Source organism: Parasteatoda tepidariorum, chromosome 9 (assembly GCF_043381705.1).
Source record: "Parasteatoda tepidariorum isolate YZ-2023 chromosome 9, CAS_Ptep_4.0, whole genome shotgun sequence".
Taxonomy (NCBI): Eukaryota; Metazoa; Arthropoda; class Arachnida; order Araneae; family Theridiidae; genus Parasteatoda; species Parasteatoda tepidariorum.
This window is the reverse complement of record NC_092212.1, coordinates 83,350,775-83,371,674: the sequence shown is the minus strand read 5'-3', so window position 1 is coordinate 83,371,674 and position 20,900 is coordinate 83,350,775. Positions and strand designations below refer to the sequence as shown.

Here is a 20,900-nt window from a genome sequence, read left to right as displayed (position 1 = left end):
AATAAATTTTGATTTGTGCCTAGCAAACGATATTTCAATAAAATTAAAGCGATCTAGTTACACCTACTGAAATACATAAATACACGAGCAGCAAGATCCAGTTGGCGCAACCTTCAATTCGATGCTCCATGGGAGAAGATTATTCTTAGGAAAAAATAAAACCGATCGGGAATGATGGGCAATGACCCTCTACCTTAAAAATCATCAGAATCCAGAATATCGAGCAGTTTTATCACATTCGCCAAGAGATATGAGATGACCAATAACTATCAGTGATAGTTTTTAAGTTATCTCACATTTTATCCGTGATAATAAATCGGTAAAAATGAAAGATAGAAATAAATCCAGGCTCATTCTTTTTTTTTCCTTTTTAAAATATAAAATGTCATTGCTCGATATTCCCTACTCAGATATTTTTTAAGGTTTAAGGCTAGTGTATTCATGTTGTTTTTTAAGGATCAACACTAACATTTTTAATAATCTGTCCTAAGTGTAAAAGTCATAACCGTCTCTAAGATTGAAACTGAAGGGTGCTCGTTATAACTGTATACACAGTTACAGTGACACATTTCAATGGGTTAAACTAGATCACTTTAATATAGACTGTGTTGTGCCCACCAGCAGACACGGTTACAGTTCGGATCTTCCGATCTCTTTATCCATAATTGTAAATAACTGTCTCAATCCAACTTCTGTATTTGGCCATGTTGACGTAAATGCCGGGAACTCCAGGCTGACCGCATCCGATTCCCCAGGACACTAAACCGGCCACCTTCCATGTTCCACCATGTTCACACACCAGGGGACTGCCACCATCACCCTAGATTAATATTATAGAAGCATATAGTCGTACATTTATATAAAAATTCATAATAGTTTAATGAAAAATGTTATAGTTGATGAATCAAAGTAAAAAGTTTATATCTTTTCAATATCAGTTTTATTACTAGAGCATTCATAAAATCGAACGTCTGAATAATGTTAATCGGATGCCTGCAAGTGACGTAGTGTGGGTAGATCGATTCTGATTGGTTGTTGAAACGTGGCATTTGTTTACGTTAGCAACTGTTCTTTCCATTCTATTTCGGGTAAAACAAGCCCGTAAAGTATCAATTCTCTGAAGTGACACATTCTATATTCTTACACAAAGATTCTTTCATAAAGATTTAAATTCCTTCATCATATATTTCTGACTTAACACAAAAACAGGCATGAAGTCATGTGGAACATAAATAAACTAATTATGCATAGAAGTTGCCAGGTACGCATAACAAACAATTAGACGAAGAGCAGGTAAGAACGATAAAAAATCTCTTGATATAGGATAAAATTAATGTAATTTTTTTACTGACCAAAGGTCAATAGAAGCCTTTTTAATGGTGGCTACTTTCGAAAACGTGTGACAATTTTTTCAAAAATTTTAAAGTCTTAAACTATTAAAAAAACTATTCATAATATTAATAAAGCATTTCTTTTCAACTTTTTTTTTCAATTCTCAAACTACGGAAAACAATACTACATACAGGTTCATTTTGAAAATGCATAAATATGTTCCTAACCGCTCTGCAAGTGGGTAAATTTCAGTGCTCTATATAATATTTTCAAAAGACAAATTTAAACTTTTAACTTCTAAATCAATAATACAACATAAAATTTATATTTTTTTTAACAACCATTAAGTTTATATTTCACAAAACAAATCAGAAACATTTTTAATCGTAATGAAAAAAAAATTAACGTTAGTTTTAAAAATTATCAGCTATAAATTAAAAAAAATTAAAATTAAATATCTAAAACTAGAATAGCCCATAAATAAAACTATAATATAAGCGTCTTACCGTGCAAGCGTCTTTGCCTGGCTCTCCGCCGGCGCACAAGAAACCCGGATGCAATTGATAACTGCGACCGAGCCTAGTCTGTTTCAATCGGTGTTCACAATCCCTTTGACCGAGCATTGGGACGTCCACTTCCTTTAGAACACTCTGATATTCACCTTGTTCACCTAGAAGGATATAATTATTAATAATTAGTAAAAAAAAATTTCGCTTTATTTTATAAAAAGCATTGAACAGTCAACTCATTATTAGCTTTTTTATTTTGAATCCTATTTAAAAGACAAGAGAACTCTTGGATCAAACTACCCTTCGTGGGGAAAACATTTGCGTTACTTGGAGATCAAAACCATAAAACCATTTACGTTACAAAATAGTTTATAATTAATTTTTTAAGTAATTTACCGCGATTTTTCAATGGTACCGTATTTGGCAACGCTTTCATTTGCAACTGTGCCTCATTGTGGACCCTTTAATATGTTTTTAATAATTTCCTTTGGTGTGGTAATACATTAACTTATAATCTAATAACTGAGCGAGCTGGAAAATTATGGGTTAATATTAAGTGGAGATATAGGGCAATTTTTATATATAGAAAAGCGAGCAACAGTTTTCCGACTTTTTTCAACGATTTCCTTCAACGACAATTTCTTTTTACTATTAGCCGATGACAAGGGCCTTCTAACTCACGATCCGTCTACCACTGAGGATATTTTACGCCACCCTGTGGTCGGTGCAGAATTTATATCGCTCAGGGCCGTTGTAGCCCGATGGTTATAGAATCGAACACCGATCCGGAGTGGGATGGGGTTCGATGCTCGACTCCAGTAAAACTCACCGAGTTCATGCCATATATATGCTTGCAAAATCTGCGGAATCGAAAGTCCTGTGTTCGGTCGCTAAGCAGAACCATGGATACTAGAGAAAATTTCTTTCCCCTTCAGATCTATGTCTAAATTGAGGAAGTGGCCTCACGAATGAAATCCTCTGCAGATGATCAAAATTGTGTTGGTATGTCTCCTGATCAACTTCAGGCATGTTTCCCAGATCGTAGCCAATAGCGACGTAAATAAAGGACCCTCCTACCTCGTATCAACAAACTATTGCTGGGATTCGATCCTCCGTCACCTCATTGTTCTCTAACCCTTGAGACACTACGGTTCACAAGTATTCGATTAAAACTATATTAATTTTTGACAGTTTGAAATGAATCCTGAATATCTTTGATTGAAAAAATAAAATACAGGGTTTACTTAATCACCGCCTTAGTATATACTTTCAGAATCCTTCGCAAAAAATGAAGTAAGAAATCTAAGATCGAAAATCAAGTAAAAATGTAATTGGAATCTATCAAAACACTATTGAGGAAAGTGAGACTAAAAATACGAAAATGAATTGTTGGGGTAAACAATCGGCACGGGATTATTAAAAACATGGCTGAATTCACGAGGCAGTTTAAATGGTCTTGAATTTTTTGCCCCACTTCCCTTACTAGTGATTCAACAGATTTTAATAACGTTTTTCTTCCTTTTTTTGTTAAATATTAATTTGCGACCGCTAATAAGCATAATTTTTTGCCTCTGTTTTTATCAAGGGTTTTACAATTTAACCCTTTGCTACATTAAAGCACTTTTAATACATAAGAAAAGGCAATCCTTACCAAAAGCATTTTTGCCCCATCCTGTGACATAGCAACGCAAATTGTCGAACTTTTCATTCTGTTCTGGAAGGCATGCAGGAGATATGTGGGGTAGAGTTGGATCCACGGGCGCTTCCAATCTTAGCAGGGCGAGATCATTTTGCAAATTACCCGGGTAAAAGTCAGGGTGAACCACCACTTCCACAACGAACTTTTCGACGTAAGGGTAGAATTCATCATCTCGATGGACATCCCAATCACCTAGACGGACTTTTAATTCATCAGCATTATGTCTGAAAACAAGAATAAATAAAACTCAGTTTATAGCTGTTGAAACACTTTTTGTCAATCGTAGAAGAATGGATTAAAATTCAGATGTTATAACGATCTTTAGTTAAATGCAACATTTATGTTTATGTATGGATGATTGACTGCATAAAGCTAAACACAGATGGCGCCAGTAGTTAAAATTTGTCTTAAGAATTCCCTGTTTCTACTTCCAATTGATTTTTTTAATTACGCACAAATTTAAACATAAATCAGATTAATAAAACTTCCTAGAATATTAAGCCTGCTCACACATTGCCTAGTAAGCATAATATAAGCGGAGGGGTACATTAGAAGTTTTCTAAATTGCTTCTAGTTTTAAGAAGCTTGTTATTGTTTACATTCAGTCAACTATCCATTGCAAGCATTAAAAAAACTAAAAAATTAGAAGGGATACAGTGAAATCATTCTTTTATAAATGGTTTAAAATAAAATAGAAGTAATTACTTTTTAAGACAGTGTGCAGCAGTTGCTACCCATTGGCTGGAAATCAATGTGCCTCCACACACGAATAGGTTGTTACCTGGGCCTACCTTCAACAAGATGGCAGCCTGAAATAAAAATTATTTAAAGTTATTCATAGTTTAGCAATCAGGTTTTTATGATTTTCAGGATGTTCAAAGAATGAATAGTCACAAAAGGTTCTCAGCTATGATCCTCCAATGCAATGTTTGGAGATATCATTTCGTAACAGTTATTTTGTATCTGTTCCGAAATCGTATCCGTTATGAAAAGGACAAGTTACTTCCAAAAGCATGTAACGAAATACTTAGCAGGACACAATTTAATCAAAATTGTCGTCATTAATGACTTTCATTAATGTTTGAGAAGTTCTAACAAACAAGCAGGTGTTCTAAATATAACCGGGGATTTGAAAAGTCCATCAACAATGGGAAGATTTTGTTGCGTTCTTTTGCGCTGCGTTGGTGTTTGAGAAGTTCTAACAAACAAGCAGGTGCTCTAAAAATAACCGGGGATTTGAAAAGTCCATCAACGGTGGGAAGATTTTGTATTTGAAAAGTCCATCAACGGTGGGAAGATTTTGTGGCGTTCTGTTAAAGTAATCAGGAATTTACTCTTAGCTAGCCTTAAAATTATTTACTCAGTTCGACAACAAATAACGCTACTCACAGCAAAAAAAATTACACATAATTTTTAATTCAACAGCTATTTGCAGTGGTTAAGGTATTGAACTGTCACAGAAGGACTAAAGTTCTATTCCCAGCAGCGGATGAAGCCAATGCAGTTTTAGATCGATGAGTATAACAGCAATTGCGTGACGCTAACCACATTGCTTGACCACTGACAATCATACTCATAAGTCCGAAATTGCGAAACCTTCATTTCCTGAACCTCCACCCCTCCCTAAGGCTGACACCTGGCTGTAGTGGGAAAGCATTTTTTTGTCTTTAAATATCTGTGCTTCTCACTACACTACTTTTGACTTTAACAACACTGATATTTTGTGACAATATATCATGAAACGTCGACATTTACTGGCGATATATCATGGACTTCCCATACTTTCTACTAATGTATTATAACCGTCGTTGAACAACCGAACAAATTTTCAGTTTACGACTGCCAATGTTCAACTCTGTATCCTTGTAATTTTGAATTCAATCCAGAAGACAAGGGAACTCCTGATCAAGTATTGGGAGAAATTTGCCTTCGTGGAGGAATGTTTGATGGAACAAACCCGCATTGCGTTACATGGAGGGGAAAACCACGAAAACCTCCCACAGTTAGTCTGACAACAAAGGGGCTCTAACCCATGATCCGTCTAACACTGAGAATATTTTACATCAGAACTGTGGTCGGTGCGAGTGGAGTGCGGATTTCGAACCAACCAACCATTGCCCGGGATTTGAGCCCGGTTTACCTCATTGGGAGGCGAACACTCTATCCCCTTAGCTACCACGGCTCTCTACAAATGTATAAGATATTTTGTTGTTATATATCATGGTGTATCGATATTTTCTGACAACATTGCGTGAAATATCGATATATTCTGACGATATATCGCTTTGTTAAAATTCCAAGATCACCCAGCGCAAGTGTTTTGAATGATTGTGACTCACCTGCCAGGGGTACTCTCCGAATTCAGATGCGTCATCATGATACTGAAGATTATTTACTCTTCCATGAATACCGAAACCGTTTCTTGCCCCGCATTGACCTCCTTGTGACACTTGGGGTTGCAGGGGTTTGGGTGGACGCAGGGAGGGTGGTGGATACGCTGGCTGCGGTTTCGGATAACTAGGTTGTGGTTGATAGACAGGCTGTTCGACGTACACTGGCTGAGCTGTGGGTCTCCTATGTGGCTGATAGACTGGACGAATGGATCTGTTCGGATTGACGGATGTCTGAGGACGGGGTGTTGGATGAGGGAAGACTCGTCTTGGGGGTTTGGGTGGCTGGTAGATGGGTCGAGGACGGTGTTGAGGTGGCTGAGGAACTTCTTGAGGAACCAAAATAATCTGATGATCTTGCTGGTGACCTAAATAAAGAAATAGAACAGTTTAAAATTATTTGAAACAGATTTTTTTTTTAAATGTTTCGTTATAAATTTCAATAAATAATCGACTTTTGGAAATTATTTCTTAATTTCGATTCTAGAGATGCTAGAATTTTGATCAAAGACGTGACGTAAGGATATTTCTGATTGCTGAGATTTGTATATCCTTAACTGTTCAATAAAATTCTACAAGAAATTATGTTTCTTATCATCTTTTTCATTTAGTTAATAATATTTTTTGGGTTTACGACAACCAATATTCAATGTACATTGTACTTTTGAATTCAACCCAGAAGCCGATGAAACTCTTGGATTGTATTCAGACAGTATTCCATGGGACGAACTAGCATTTGCATTTGAGCAGTTTGATACACTTCAATTTAATTCCAATGGGCTTCTATGTTTTTTTTTATATATAAATGTCTCACTTGAATAAACTTGCAATACTTTATAAAAAATCAATTTTAAATTTTAAAATTTTTAACTTTATAAATTTATTTTTAAAAAAATACTGAATAAAACTACTTTAAAATTAAGCATATTTTCAAAGAAATCAATGAAAAATTTTTATGTTTCGATTATTTAAAAAAGAAAATTTCATTTTTTTTAAAAATTGCTAAGGCAAGATGTTAAAGAAAGCAGACATTTATTTTTCAAAATAAAATATTAAGTAAAATATTTTAAAAATTTTCAAGAAGTTAATCAATTAATTGACCATAGTGCTTCTTGAGCAAAGATTTTGCTACTGTCCCTGAAAAATGCTAATGTATTGATTGTTGCTGTTGTCGTAGGCCATTGAGGCATTGGCGTGAGATTGTTCTTGTTTTCCAGTGGCGCCATCTATAGCCAAGAATTCGACTTCTACCACACCCATTTATTGGGCGGACAGATTCATTCATGCATCCTCAGACCATAATTTTGACCTGAACCAGAGAACGATCAATCTCCAATCCAGTACCCCTAGAGGTATAATTTGTTATGGGAACATGAAGGATTTTATAACGGGACAGATTTAACGTGCGTCAGTCACCATTTACTACATGGGGAGTCTTGGGCAAGATGAATTCGAACTCCCGTTTTCATGAACGTAAGTCCAGCACCCTACCAACCAGGCCATCCCGGCTAATGTATTGATTTGAATGCCTATTTAAACTCTTAGGAATTCAACATTTTCAAAATTTCCTGTCCCCACCCCCAAAAAAAGAACACATAATTCTCGGGATTTACTGAGTTTTATTTTCCAGATGACCACGATGTTAGGCTAGGCGTGATTCAACTGACCACGATGTTATTCTAGGTGTAATCCAACCGACCACGATGTAATGCTGGGTGTTATCCAACTGACCACGATGTTATGCTAGGTGTTATTCAACTGACCACGATGTTATGCTAGGCGTTATTCAACTGACCACGATGTAATGCTGGGTGTTATTTAACTGACCGCGATGTTATGCTAGGTGTTATTCAACTGACCACGATGTTAGGTGTTATTCAACTGATAATTCAATGAATTCACCTGATTGTTGATCCTGATTTAGAATAAATGCCGCGAGTTGATCTTCATTACCTGGCTGCAAATGGACACCTTGGAGACCGTGGGGCAGTTGGCTGAAGTCCTGGTGTGGAATGGGATAATTATCTGGATTGAAGGGTAGAAGTCCAGTGGGCACACCACCACGCTGAGGGACTTTGCAACATTTCCTCAAAAGTCCGCAACTGTCTCCCACGTTGCTCAATCCAATCATTCGGGCCATAATTTCTTCTGTATAAGGAGCTAAAGTCTGTGATTCAAAGTCTGTTGTCTGTTAAAAAAAAAAAAACATAATTTAATCAATAGGAACAATGGAAAAATCACTCTATAATAAATATTCGGAATTCGGTCAATCAGAATGATATAAGAATCACGTTACAATAAATATGTTACTGTGAATGACCGAAATTGGTGATTGTTGACTTCCACTGGTGAATGTTGATAGTCACATAGTATCACGTTTGGTAAATGTCCGAAATATATACTAGGTCTAGTTAAGTGCCACTGCCTGGTATACATTTACCCAGTATACCCAACATCAATGTTTTTAAAGGTTCGGTGTCACTGCCCAGTATGCATTTAACCGGTACTCCGAACATTGATGTTTCTCCTTATCTGTCATCAGCAGATATTAAAATATCGGACATAATAATATCAACGAATAAATTAATATCAAATCGGATATAACAAATATTTCGGACATTCACCAAATCGACCATATGATTGCTTGACATTCACCGGTGAAAATCGACTTTCTCTTGATTTCGATTATTCACGATAACATATATACGGAATTCAATCAATAGCGAACAATGGAAAAATCACATTATAATAAATACAGTACAGAACCCGTTATCCGGAAGTCAGAAAACCGGAAAACCAAAAAACCGGAACGAAATTCGATAAATTTTCCCGCCATTTTTTATTTTTCCTAATAAGATTTTAGGATTTTTCTTTCTTTTTTGAAAGATGTTCACCTTAAAATAATCATTAGTGTATTACTTCATCGTTTTTTCTTCTTTTTAAAATTATTTCCCCAAAAAAAAATTTTTCTAATTGGGTTTAACAATAAAAAAACTCCTTTTTGTAGCGATTCAGAAAACTGGAAAAATCAGTTATCCGGAATAGCGATGGTCCCGATCGTTCCGGATAATCGGCTCCCTACTGTATATGGAATTCGATCAATCAAAACAATACAAAAATTCCTTTATTGTTAATATTCATGGTGCTTCATACAACTTCAATTTTGGAAAAAGTAGACTTAACGGTGTTTAAGAAAGATTTTTTTTTCTCAAATATGTTTGTTGCTTTTCTCAAAAAAACTTCACGGTTTAAATTATTAAAACGACATTTTTAAAGCCTAAATTTTTTTTACAGATTTCTGTTCTTTTCCCGAACGAAATAATTTTTTTTTACAGTGAACGAGGAAATAGAAGTAATTAAAAATAATTATTTTTACCGATTCTGGAACTTGGCGTCACATTTGGTGAACTTTTTTTCTGTACTTTTAATGTCCCGTATTTTTATAGTAAATAGCTTCAAACAACTATGCACCGGAAAGTTAAACTGCTTCAATTTTTTAATATTTTTAAACTGTTTAAATTATTAAAACGACATTTTCAAAATCTAAATTTTTTCAACGATTTCAGTTTTTTTCCTCGGAATAAGTTTTCTTTACAGTGAACGGGGAAATATAAGTAAATTATATAAAAGATAATAAATATAAGAAGTAAATATAAGAAGTAAATATAAGAAGTAATAGTAAAATACCTTGTTCCCCACATCTCGTTTGGAAACTTTCCTTGCAGACCTCTCATCGATGTCATCCTTTTCCAAAGATCTTCCATAATTGGACAAGTAGCCGTTTCTGCAGAGATAAAATGGAACGCAGATGCATTTCTCATCATTATCACCACCACTCAAAATATAATTCCCGTTCTGCAGCTCATACAGATTATCTTGATCGAATTGCTTAGCACCCGGACGATAGTGCTTGGCTGTAGTGTCCTGTGCAGGATACCTTTCGTCGCTGGGGATAGGCTCTGGTGCATAGGGTCCAGCAGGGGCGTATTGAGCATCTTCGGGCTTGGAAGTGACCAAAAAGTGACCAGTGGTCTGGGATTCGGACTTGACGGCGTCTTGACTGTAGTGGGTATCTTGCTGTTTTGGTATGGAGAAGTGCTTCTGCGGGGTTTCCTGGTATGTATGCCTATTGTGGAAATCGTTTGCAGATGTATATCGAACAGCTTCTTTGCTAGGTTTGATGATGTATTTTTCTTTGTTCTGGAAGTTCTGCTGGGGAGGGGGTATGTAATAATTGTGACTGGATTGTTTTGTGTCCTGGATTCTGACACCATATTCTTGTTTATGGTCATTATCGATGGCCTTCTGGAAACCTTGCCTGTTTATCTTTTGAGATTCGGATATGGGGGAATAGTAATTGTCCGATTTCGTCTCTTCTTCGTTATCTATCGGTATGGGGGGATAGGGTCCACTATAGTACAAATCTTCGTTCCTTTTAGGGCTCTTTGACAGCGACTTGGTAGGTTTCTCCTCGTCCTCTTCCTTGCCAGCAAACGATACAATTGGAATAAAACCTTGTAAGGACAGCCTCTTGTTACCGGGATCTTCGTTGAGTATTCTGCCTTCCCGAACACCGCCAAGCAGATCGAGATTCATGGCTTTTGAACTTCTGCCGCGAGTGATGTTGGCTGGTTCGAATATGTCCGAGAAGAGTTCGGCCAATCCTGAACTCCTTCCGGATGTTATATTTACGGGCAAAAATCCGTCCGAATCACCAGGTGAAAACACAGCATCCGTTTCGTTTTTGGGAACCGCTTCGGTGCCATCTGAGAAAGAAGAGGGAGTAGTCGAACTAGAAGCGTTCTTCACAAGGGAATCATCTCCAATTTGTGAAGCAGCGGCTGCAGTAGTTGAGTTCCAAAACCATTGTTTCTCACCTGTAATCAAAAAAATATTTCGTTTCATTTTTTTATAACTGGTATTGACCAACCCAAAAGACAAGAAACTACTGGAATGGCACAGAGGATAACCTAAACTCGAATCATAGCAATAGTTGGTCAATTCGTAAACTGATCTTATCTCAAACTGACCACAGTGCTTACGTAAATTATCCTCAATGGCGGATAAATTAATTTAATTCATTTTATAACCGGTTTTAAATAACAAATTGTTATTGAGGTCTATGTTCAACTTTGTAGCCTTCTAATTTTGAACACAATCCAGAAAATAAGGAAACTTCTGAATTAAGCATTAGAAGGTAGCTTTTAAAAGAGACTTTTTGTTAGATATAATCCACGTTTACGTTACATGGAGTGGAAACCACGAAAACGTCCAATGGTTAGCCCGTGAGCCGTGATGTCTCAGGAGACTGAGCGTTCGTCTTCCAATGTGGTAAACCGGGTTCAAATCCCAGCGATGGCTGGTCCATATGAATTCCACACCCGGTTCATACCGACCACAGTGCTGAAATAAAATGTCCTCAGTGGTAGATGGATCGTGGGTTAGAGTTCCCCTGCCGTCAGGCTAATCGTGGGAGGGTTTCGCGGTTTTCCTCTCCATGCAATGCAAATGCGGGTTAGTTCCACCAAAAAATCCTCTACGAAATCGAATTTCTCCCAATACTTGATCCAGGAGTTTCCTTGTCTCCTGGAGTCCAATTGTTGCTGGGATTTAAAACCTAAGTCATCACATCGGTAGGAATTATCATTATATTTCTTTTTTAAAATTAAAATATTTATTTTACGACTGACAGTTTGGATAATCTGTCTTATGATAATCTGACAGACAGATCTTTGGTTTCAGAGCTTCGGATTATCTGGCAGGGGATAATCTGCGCTGCATTTGAAGTAATTGTTTAAATTTCTATATTTTTGTAGTAATTTCTTGTATGATAAGTTTCATTATAAAAGAAACAATAAAATTCACATCTAGTTTTGTTAAAAGCTGATCATTATTTTTGGGAAAGAAACAGTAAGGTTAAAAACCCATCCAATTTTATTAGAAATGAAACAATTATAAAACTCATGCAGTTTTTGTTTTATTTTAACATGGAAAAAAATTAAGTTATGAAATCCATCAATTTTTCATTTGTTCATTTATTTTCAAAGAAACAGTAACCCTTAAAATCTTAACAATTAATAAGGTTATAACACCTTTCCTTTTATATAACAAAAGAAATAAAGTCATAAAATCTGTCAAGTTTTATAACCAAAGAAAAAATGAAAATAAAAATGAAAAATGATTGGCTATAGCTTACCATTAGCTGTCTGGCTAGAAACCAATGAGACTGAGAACAACATAAAGCAGAGACTAGCTGGAAGTAATATCTTCATTTTGCGTATCTGCAAATATAAAAATGCGTATATAAAAATGTTATTATCCATACACACTATAATTATTTAAAAAATATTACAATATTAAAAAATATAAAAATATTACTACCTGTTATTTGAATATATACCCGTAAGTAATTTTGAATTTTATAAAAAAAATATGATTTCCTATGTTTTGCGTTTTTAACAAACTTATGACGAAAGAGTATACGTACCTTTAAAAAAAGAAGAAAAAAAGAAGAAAAAAAGAGGAAAAAAGAGAAGAAAAAAAAACCTTTAAAAATAATGATGATTACATATTGTTATTAATTTGTCAAAAGAAACTCTGTTATAAGAAATAAACTATTTTTTTATTTTATTAAATCATTCTGCAAACTTAAAATTTTCCCGCTTTGGAAGATGCTCTTTAGTACCTATGTAATACAGTGCAATAAAACAAATCAACACGTAAATGATAAAAATAAATAAATGAATAAATAAATAAAAGAAAATTTTAAAAAAATACAAAATTGAGATAAGTTATGTATTTTTTCAATATATAATTTTTTTTATCACTTTTTTTAAATTTTACTTTAGCCTTAGGCAATAGCAAGTAAATAGTTGTCAAGCCGTGTTTCTCGAAATATATCGTATAGCACTTATATTATTCTTTTGTTTGTTTTTTAATTACACGAAAGACAGTAAATAAGATTCGTTACTTAATTAATTTTCAGTTTTTCAGAAAATTAAATAAAATTGGTTAATTGGCAATAGGCATTTCTCCATTGTTCACTTCCCTTTGTAAGGGAATAGGTCTTTGAATCTTTACAATTAAAAAAATATAGAAAAGAACGAAAGAAAATAACCAATTTTTTTCAAAAGACGAGAATGATATTATATGCCCCCGTAAATAAATAGAAATTCTTAGAGCCCAAAAATTCTCAAAGAGGTATAGATCCATTAAATAAATAAAATTCTGAATACAAGAACGATGTTCAACAAATAAAAGTGAAATCCTCTCAAATAAACAAAAATTTTGAATGTCAAAGTAATTCTTCAGTCAAGAAAGATATATAGCTCCTTTTAAATAAATAGAAAAATAACTGAGTTAGTCAAAGTCAACGATTTTCAAAAGGTCAAAAAAACAAATTCAGACCTAGACAGGCTCCAGACAAAGCTTATTCAACTGTTTGACATAAAACCTATTATTTTTAGAGTTTCATTGATAAAACGATTATTGAAAAAAAAATGCATTCTTCGAATTAAACATTTTTATTTTGTAACCGTCGTTGAACAGCCTACCCAATTTTTTGGGTTTACGACTACTAATGTTCAACACCGCAGCCTTGCAATCCAGAAGACAAGGGAACTCCTGGATACAGTAGTGGGAGAAATTTGCCTTTGTGGAAGACTTTTTTTATGGAACTTTTGCGTTACACGAAGGGAAAATCACGAAACCCTGCCACGGTTAGCTTGACGGCAAGGGTCTGTAACCCGTGATCTGTCTACCATTGAGATTATTTACGCCAACACCGCATCCAGTGCAAGCCGGGTGAGTAATTTTTATCGATCAGCCATCGCTGGGATTCGAACCCGGGTCACCTAATTAGAAGTCGAACGCTCTACCCCCCGAGCCACCGGCTCTCTTATTAAATATTAACAAAATAATTCATAGTCTTTTTTGGGGGGGTTAGTACGTTTACAGCTTCTAATAAATTTTATTTATATATTAGGGATTCCGCCAAAATATACTCGATCATTAATGGTACCGTTACCGTAAAAAATTGGGTTACCGTAAAAACTCAATAACGCCAATTATTACACATAATTTAATGAAGTAGGCTTGACACCTTAGCATCTTTACCCATATAAAGAAAACTATCCTCCTCTGCTTTCGAAAAATGGGGAGAAAATTAAAAACATTCCAAAAAAAGAAGAAGAAAAAAATATTCAGCCTCGATTTCATTTTGGAACAAAAAAAAGCATAGAAAGCTAAGGAGATGAGTCAACAAACTTTCTTCCCGTCTCCTGAAAATTGACCTGAATCATTCGATTTCTTTCTAGGTCAACTCCAAGAGATACATCCTCAAACTTAAAAATAAACAATTCATTGACTTCTTCATTTTTTTGTTTACTCCTAACTTTCTTTGAGGGGTCATTTTTTTTAAAATTATTTAAAAGCGAGATTGATCTACTTTTTTTTGTATCGAATTTGGTTTTAATTATTTAAATAGCCAATAAAGCCCATCTCGAGAAAGCAAAAGTCCCGTTTAAGACCACTCTAAAAATATTAAATAATGAATGCAGTTCCATAGCTTTTTGTGTGCATTATGATAAAAATAAAATTTGACATTATATATTCTGGAATTTCTAAATGCATAATTATGGAATACAAAATTATCAGATTTACTGACAACAGGATTTCTTGCCTCGCATAGCTATGAAATATAAGAATATAGAATATAAGAATATAGAATAAAAGAATATAGAATAAAAGAATATAGAATATAGAATATAGAATATAAGAATATAGAATATAAGAATATAGAATATAAGAATATAGAATATAGAATTCCAAATTACAGAATTTTTGGGTTGCATAATTGTAGAATCTTTGATAAAATTATTTGTGTGCAAAATTATCGAAAACAAAAATATTGTCAAAAATATTTATCTAACTTTTCTGAGCACAGTTATGGAATATAGAATTTCTTCCGTAATTTTGGAATATAGAATAATAGATTATGAAATTTTATGCATGCAATTTCTTGTATACATTACAGACTTATAGAATACATAATTTAGATAAAACAATTTTTTGTGCATATGTACTAATAGAATATAGGATTTCCTGTGTCTTAATTAAAGGATGAAAATAATACAAAAAATTAATTATTGGCAATAAAAATTTTATAATACGCTTATGAAACTAAATCACACTTTTAAACTGGGTTTTTTTTTTCTTTTTAAATCTCTCTCTCGCCTTACGGTAAACTTTTAGAAATAGCATTTCATTTGATGCAAATGATTTGTTTTTTAAAGTAGATCTGATTTTAAGATAATCAAAAAATATTTCAAAAACTTCTGCTGTTGTGCCCCTAAATGTGTTTTTTCCTTTATACACAGGGACCGCACCAAGCTTTGGGGGACTAGTTTACATTATGTCGATTGAAGCTAGCCTTCCTCCCCTACGCATGATCCCCATAGTTTGGTCAGAAGAGCGATCCAAAAATTGGACCCCTTATCGTTAATTTTACTTTTTGTGTAAGAATGAGTCCCAGAACATGTAGATCCGATCATTACATCAAAAGTTATTCAGCGTAATCCTTTCTTTTGCGTCCTGTACGTAATAACGTTCTCCGTTGTGATAAAAGGAGTCTTCTAACGTGACTTCCCCAATAGAAAAAATCAGCAATTAATAATATTTCACAACATGCTGCAATTAATTATTAATCGAATTGATTTTGTTCTTGTGTTACATCTTATTTAGAACATAATTTGGTAGCATAATGAGCAGTTAGTGAAACGACGATTTACAATTTTTTTTTTTGCATCTTCACCAAATAATGCTTTCTCATTCCTATGAATCTGATATATGTCCAAGGCTTTTTCTACAGTGATGTAGAACTCTATCATCTCGTCAATATTCTAAGTTCAGAATTTCTCTGAGAGCGGTATTCTGCCTCATACTCTATTAAAAATTTTCTAATTATTTATATTTTTTAAAATTAAATTTGCATTAATTACATTTGCACAAAATATCGAAATTGTGCAAAGCAATTACAAGAAAAAGAGCTCTTTATTAATTTTTCACATGCATACATCGCAAAAAGATGCTTTAGCTAATAATGTTCATGAACTAGGAAACTATTACAAACAATATATTAAATTTTATGCAAATTACTCTTTTTTTTTTAATCTCTTTTTCATTAACTTTGCAACTTAGTTAAATTTTGAAAATAGTAAATGAAAAGATGATTTCTCAATAACTATATTATTAAAGCTATTATAATTTTTTTCTTTTTTAATAGTTCAAATGCGATACATTAATTTTATTTAATTGAAACAATTATCATAATTCAGATTTATATTTTAGATCAGATTTCTTTTACCCTGTGTCTCTCAGCCTAATTTACTGGAAGGATCAGTAAAATACTTCAGTGAACAGGTGAGGTTAGTAATTTTCACATAGACAAAACTTAACTCGAACTCATTTGAGAAGAATAAAAACTTCCGTCAGAATGTCAATCATAGAATATTTATAGAAAGTTGAAAAATAACACAAATGTCAAACAAACAACCTCAATATTCACCTAAGCACAGAGGAATCCTAATTATTCTAAATCGCAACTATTTTTATTCTCAACTTCTTGTTAACCTTGAAATCTCATGGTCCGGCGAAATAACAAAAAGGCTTTCCACGCATTCACGAATATGAAAGGGAAGAATCATTGGGTGAAAAACAAAAATTAAAATCGAATTAAGAATCTTAACTTAATTCGTGCGAATATTGTTCGATTATTGTTATTGAACTTTCTATTTTGGATATATAGTTCAAATAGAGCGTTTATGAAAATAAACAAGAGGTAGAGGCTATTTTTCGAAGACACATAAAATTAATACTTTTTAGTGACTTATATGCTAAGCCTATTTTTGAATCAGTTCCTTCTATGCTAATTAGGAAAATGGCGCAAAAAGTCATTGTTAAGAGAAGCCACAGTTTTACGAAGTTTGCTTTTAATATTTGAAATTTTATTACAACGCGACATTATCTGGGGACATAGAAGTTTAGAGAACTTTATAATTATTCAATAATTTAAATAATTTTCATTTAGGTGGAATAAACTAGACCAATTGACGAATTTCAGAATATGTTTAATAACTTCTAGATAACTATTTACTGCTAGAAGGTACCTAGTTTGAAATCATTGTGTGATTTTTTTCGAGTTTAAGTCACTTAAAAAAATGGCTGTTTTTATTTTTCTCGACGAAAAATTGAATAAAAAATGGATATAATTTAATACCCGTCATATTGTTCATCGACATAACATAAAATGCGAGTTGTAAATAATGGACATAGCTCAAATTGAGTGTTTTAGAAGACAAATATAGCAATAAAGAAGTGTGTGAATACAGAAACTTTCGAACAAAACAATCCAATCTCGATAGTAAATTTATGGATAAAGTTTTTAAAAAATTTATGTTAAAATTTAAGAGTTTTCTGGGCAGTTTTGACACATAATGTGGTTGATACCGATGAACTAGGTACAAATATGCAATTTGGGATTGTTGCTGTTGTCGTAGGTCATTAAGGCAAGAGGTGCCGTTATTCTTGTTTTCCAGTGGTGCCATCTATGGCCAAGAATTTGACTTCTGCCAAACTCATACATCACACCCGTTCATAGGGCAGACCCATTCATACATCCATTCATTGATTCATACGCATATCGTAATTTTGACCTGAACCAGAAAACGATCAATCTCCGATTCAATACCCCTCAGAGGTATAATTTGTTATGGGAACATGGAGGACTTAGCGAACCAACAAATTTAACGTGCACCAGTTACCATTTACGACACGGGAAGTCTTCGGCCGGCTGGATTCGAACTTCTGTTCTCACGAACGCGAGTTCAGCGCGCTGCCAATCAGGCTATCCCGGGCAAAAAAAAGACAATTTGACATGCCTTTTTCAGATCAATAAGTATACTGGCGTTTACACTTAAATTTGTTTTTTACAGTTTATTTCGTTTTAACCTGCAAAACTAAATTTTAAAAGAGACATGACTCGCAAAAAGTAATCATTTTTTTCCTGGTAAAAATTAACGATGCAGATTTCAAAAATTATTAATTAGTAAACGTAATTTGCTGTTGAAAAAAAAGAAATAAAAAAAGGAAAAAAGAATCACCTAGTTAAGAGTTGAAGTAGATGCATCACTTTAAATGGTGGATGATGAGAAAAATTATAGTATTCCCTCACAAATGAAGTAAAATGGAATTCTATCTCAAACATTGATAGAATTTATATTTACGTCCGATTGCAAATTTCAGCTAATTAAAAAAACATATCAAGCAGCTAACACGACGAAATTCAAGTATGAAAACAGAACTATAAAATCTTAAATAAATAAACATAAAAAACAAAACTATGGAATATTTCTTCTTTGAAAAATAAAATTCAAAACTATGGAATATTTTATGCATGAAAAACAAAAGTATTTCTTGTTTGTAAGATAAAAATCTAAACTATGGAATGTGAACTGAGAGAAACAAGAAAAAGTAGCTTTACTACTACGGGAATTAAAAATGAAACCAATCACTGCATTCTTGTCCAATAAGATATGATTAACTTTTCAGTAAATAAAATCTAAACAGTTTTGCTTTTCCGAAATTTTTAAAACTAAAAGGTCAAAAATTTTCATTTATGAAAATAAATTTTTAAAGACATATTTAAATGTTCACTTAATCGAAAATGTATGATATCATTTTAATTTGACAACAATATACAATTTAAAACTGTTACGTACTTAATGTTGCAATCAGAAAAATAAATTTCAATTTTTGCACCATTTCGAAGAAAATCAATAAGATTATTATTGATAAGTGTTTAAAAGAATTATAATATTCTGCATTTTTATGCACGGGGAATTAAAAAAAAAGGTAAACAAAAGAAAAAAAATACACTGTAAATACAAAAACTAAATTTTGCTTATATTTTCATTAATCAGTAGTTTTTAATAAAAGTTTTCAATGTGAATATTTTTAAATTGAGTTCATGATTTTTAATTTTTAAAGAACACTTCAAGAGCTTCAATGATTACAAATTATATTTTATGAGTGCAATTATAATTGAAATATTACTTAAAATAAATCATAAAAATACATTCAAAACTGTATGACTGCATTAAAAATGATTTTATAGTCATATATACAATAAATAATACAAATGAATGATTCAATTAATTGAAAATGAAACAAAAGCATTAACTAATGAAAATCCGACTAAAAAAATAACAAATAAATTATCAAAACTAACTTAATGGATCTGCTTCTTTTCTTTTTTTTTAAATCTTAAAAATTCATAATTTATAATTGAATTAAATATTACTTAGATCTATCATTTTATTTAAATTAGCATTCTGAAAAAGAAAATCATTTTGCATTTATTTCAAAAAAAGTAGTAATTGATCATTTTGTAAGTACAATTGCAATTTTGCCTATTGAAACTAACTAACATAGCAATACATTTACAATAAATTTTAAAACAATGAAAATCAATAAAAATTTAAATAATTTCATACTTAAATGTTTCGTCAATTTTAAATCTTTTTGGAAATTGTTTAAATTAAACTGATTTAAATCAACAAATCCTCTTTTTAAGATACATCTTAGTTTTAACTCCCTTTCTAATCATTGAAAGTTCTAAAAATATTAAAACTTGACCTATCATTTTTATGGATATTTTATTTATATGCAATTTAACTTTTATAGATTTTTTATTAATAATAATATATACTATTTATTTTCCATTTTGACACAACAATATATTTACTATAAATTTTAAATATGGGAGAATCATTCGAAATTTAAATAATTTCATATTTAAATTCTTTGTAAATTTTAAATTATTTTGTAAATTGTTTAAATTAAGCTGATTTAAATCAACAAATCCTCTTTTTAAGATACATTTTAGTTTTAACTCCCTTTCTAATCATTGAAAGTTCTAAAAATATTAAAACTTGACCTATCATTTTTATGGATTTTTTTATTTATATGCAATTTTATGCAATTTAACTTTTATATATTTTTTATTATTAATAATATACACTATTTATTTTCTATTTTGATACAACAATATATTTACAATAAATTTTAAATATAGGAGAATTTTAATAATTTCATATTAAATAATTTAAATAATTCTAATTAAATATCTAAATTAAATAACGAAATTTAAATAATTTCATATTCAAATTCTTTGTAAATTTTAAATTATTTTGTAAATTGATTAAATCAAACAGACTTAAATCAACAAATTCTTTTTCAGTTTCAACTCCTTTTTTTTAACATTGTAAATTCTGAAAATATTTAAAATTTATTTATATTTTTTTATTTTTTTTATTTTATTTATTTATTTTAAAAAAAAATAATAAATTTCAATTTAAATGCTATGAATATCATGAACTTACCGGTTTTTCACTTAATATTAGAACTGTTAGTGTGCACTATCCATGCTTCCAAAAAGATTATCAGGACTGTCCCACATAATGGCTCCTTTATATGCTGAACTTAATTTCAAAATCGGGTCAACGCACCGGGACACGGGGGTAGGCGAAAAACTAAGACCAAAATAAAAAGATAAGGTGTTCGAAAAGAACTTCTAAAAACCCTCTTTCTAATGACGTCATTGTTTCGGCCTCGTTTTCTTTCTCAAGGTAGGGAAAAACCCCGATTGTCAAAAGATTTTTCTTTTTCCACGCCCCATAGGCAGGTGAAAGCAATTGGAAAACGATTTCTTTCGAAATTGATTTCACTTTTTAACTTTCTCTTAATGTGAGATCCTAGATTCTTAAATTCTCCCCTCCCCTAGCTTCTCATTAAAAAATTTTTTAATAATGCATGTAGGCTTTTCACTTTTTGTGTGCTATTGTAATTAATAAGCGTATTTAAATTATTCGTAAAAATTTCAACAAAAAATTTCAAAAATGGTGCTGCTGATTT

The 20,900-nt window shown here is 32.3% G+C and overlaps 1 protein-coding gene across 2 annotated transcripts; it reads right to left on the bottom strand.

Annotated features, from left to right (window-relative positions):
• Positions 1-581: 581 nt before the first annotated feature.
• Positions 582-20,500, bottom strand: LOC107440558 (uncharacterized). 2 transcript variants are annotated; one of them, XM_016053523.4, is made up of 9 exons: positions 20,369-20,500; positions 12,127-12,211; positions 9,618-10,807; positions 7,833-8,118; positions 5,880-6,298; positions 4,246-4,349; positions 3,493-3,764; positions 1,839-2,002; positions 582-820 (listed from the first exon to the last, which is right to left on the bottom strand). In XM_016053523.4, the coding sequence occupies exons 2-9, from the start codon at positions 12,200-12,202 to the stop codon at positions 656-658; spliced, it is 2,676 nt and encodes an 891-aa protein (XP_015909009.3). In that variant the 5' UTR covers positions 12,203-12,211; positions 20,369-20,500; the 3' UTR covers positions 582-655. The 2 variants fall into 2 exon arrangements, with proteins under 2 accessions (XP_015909009.3, XP_021001075.2); XM_021145416.3 differs by having other exon boundaries at positions 7,884-8,118.
• Positions 20,501-20,900: the final 400 nt, after the last annotated feature.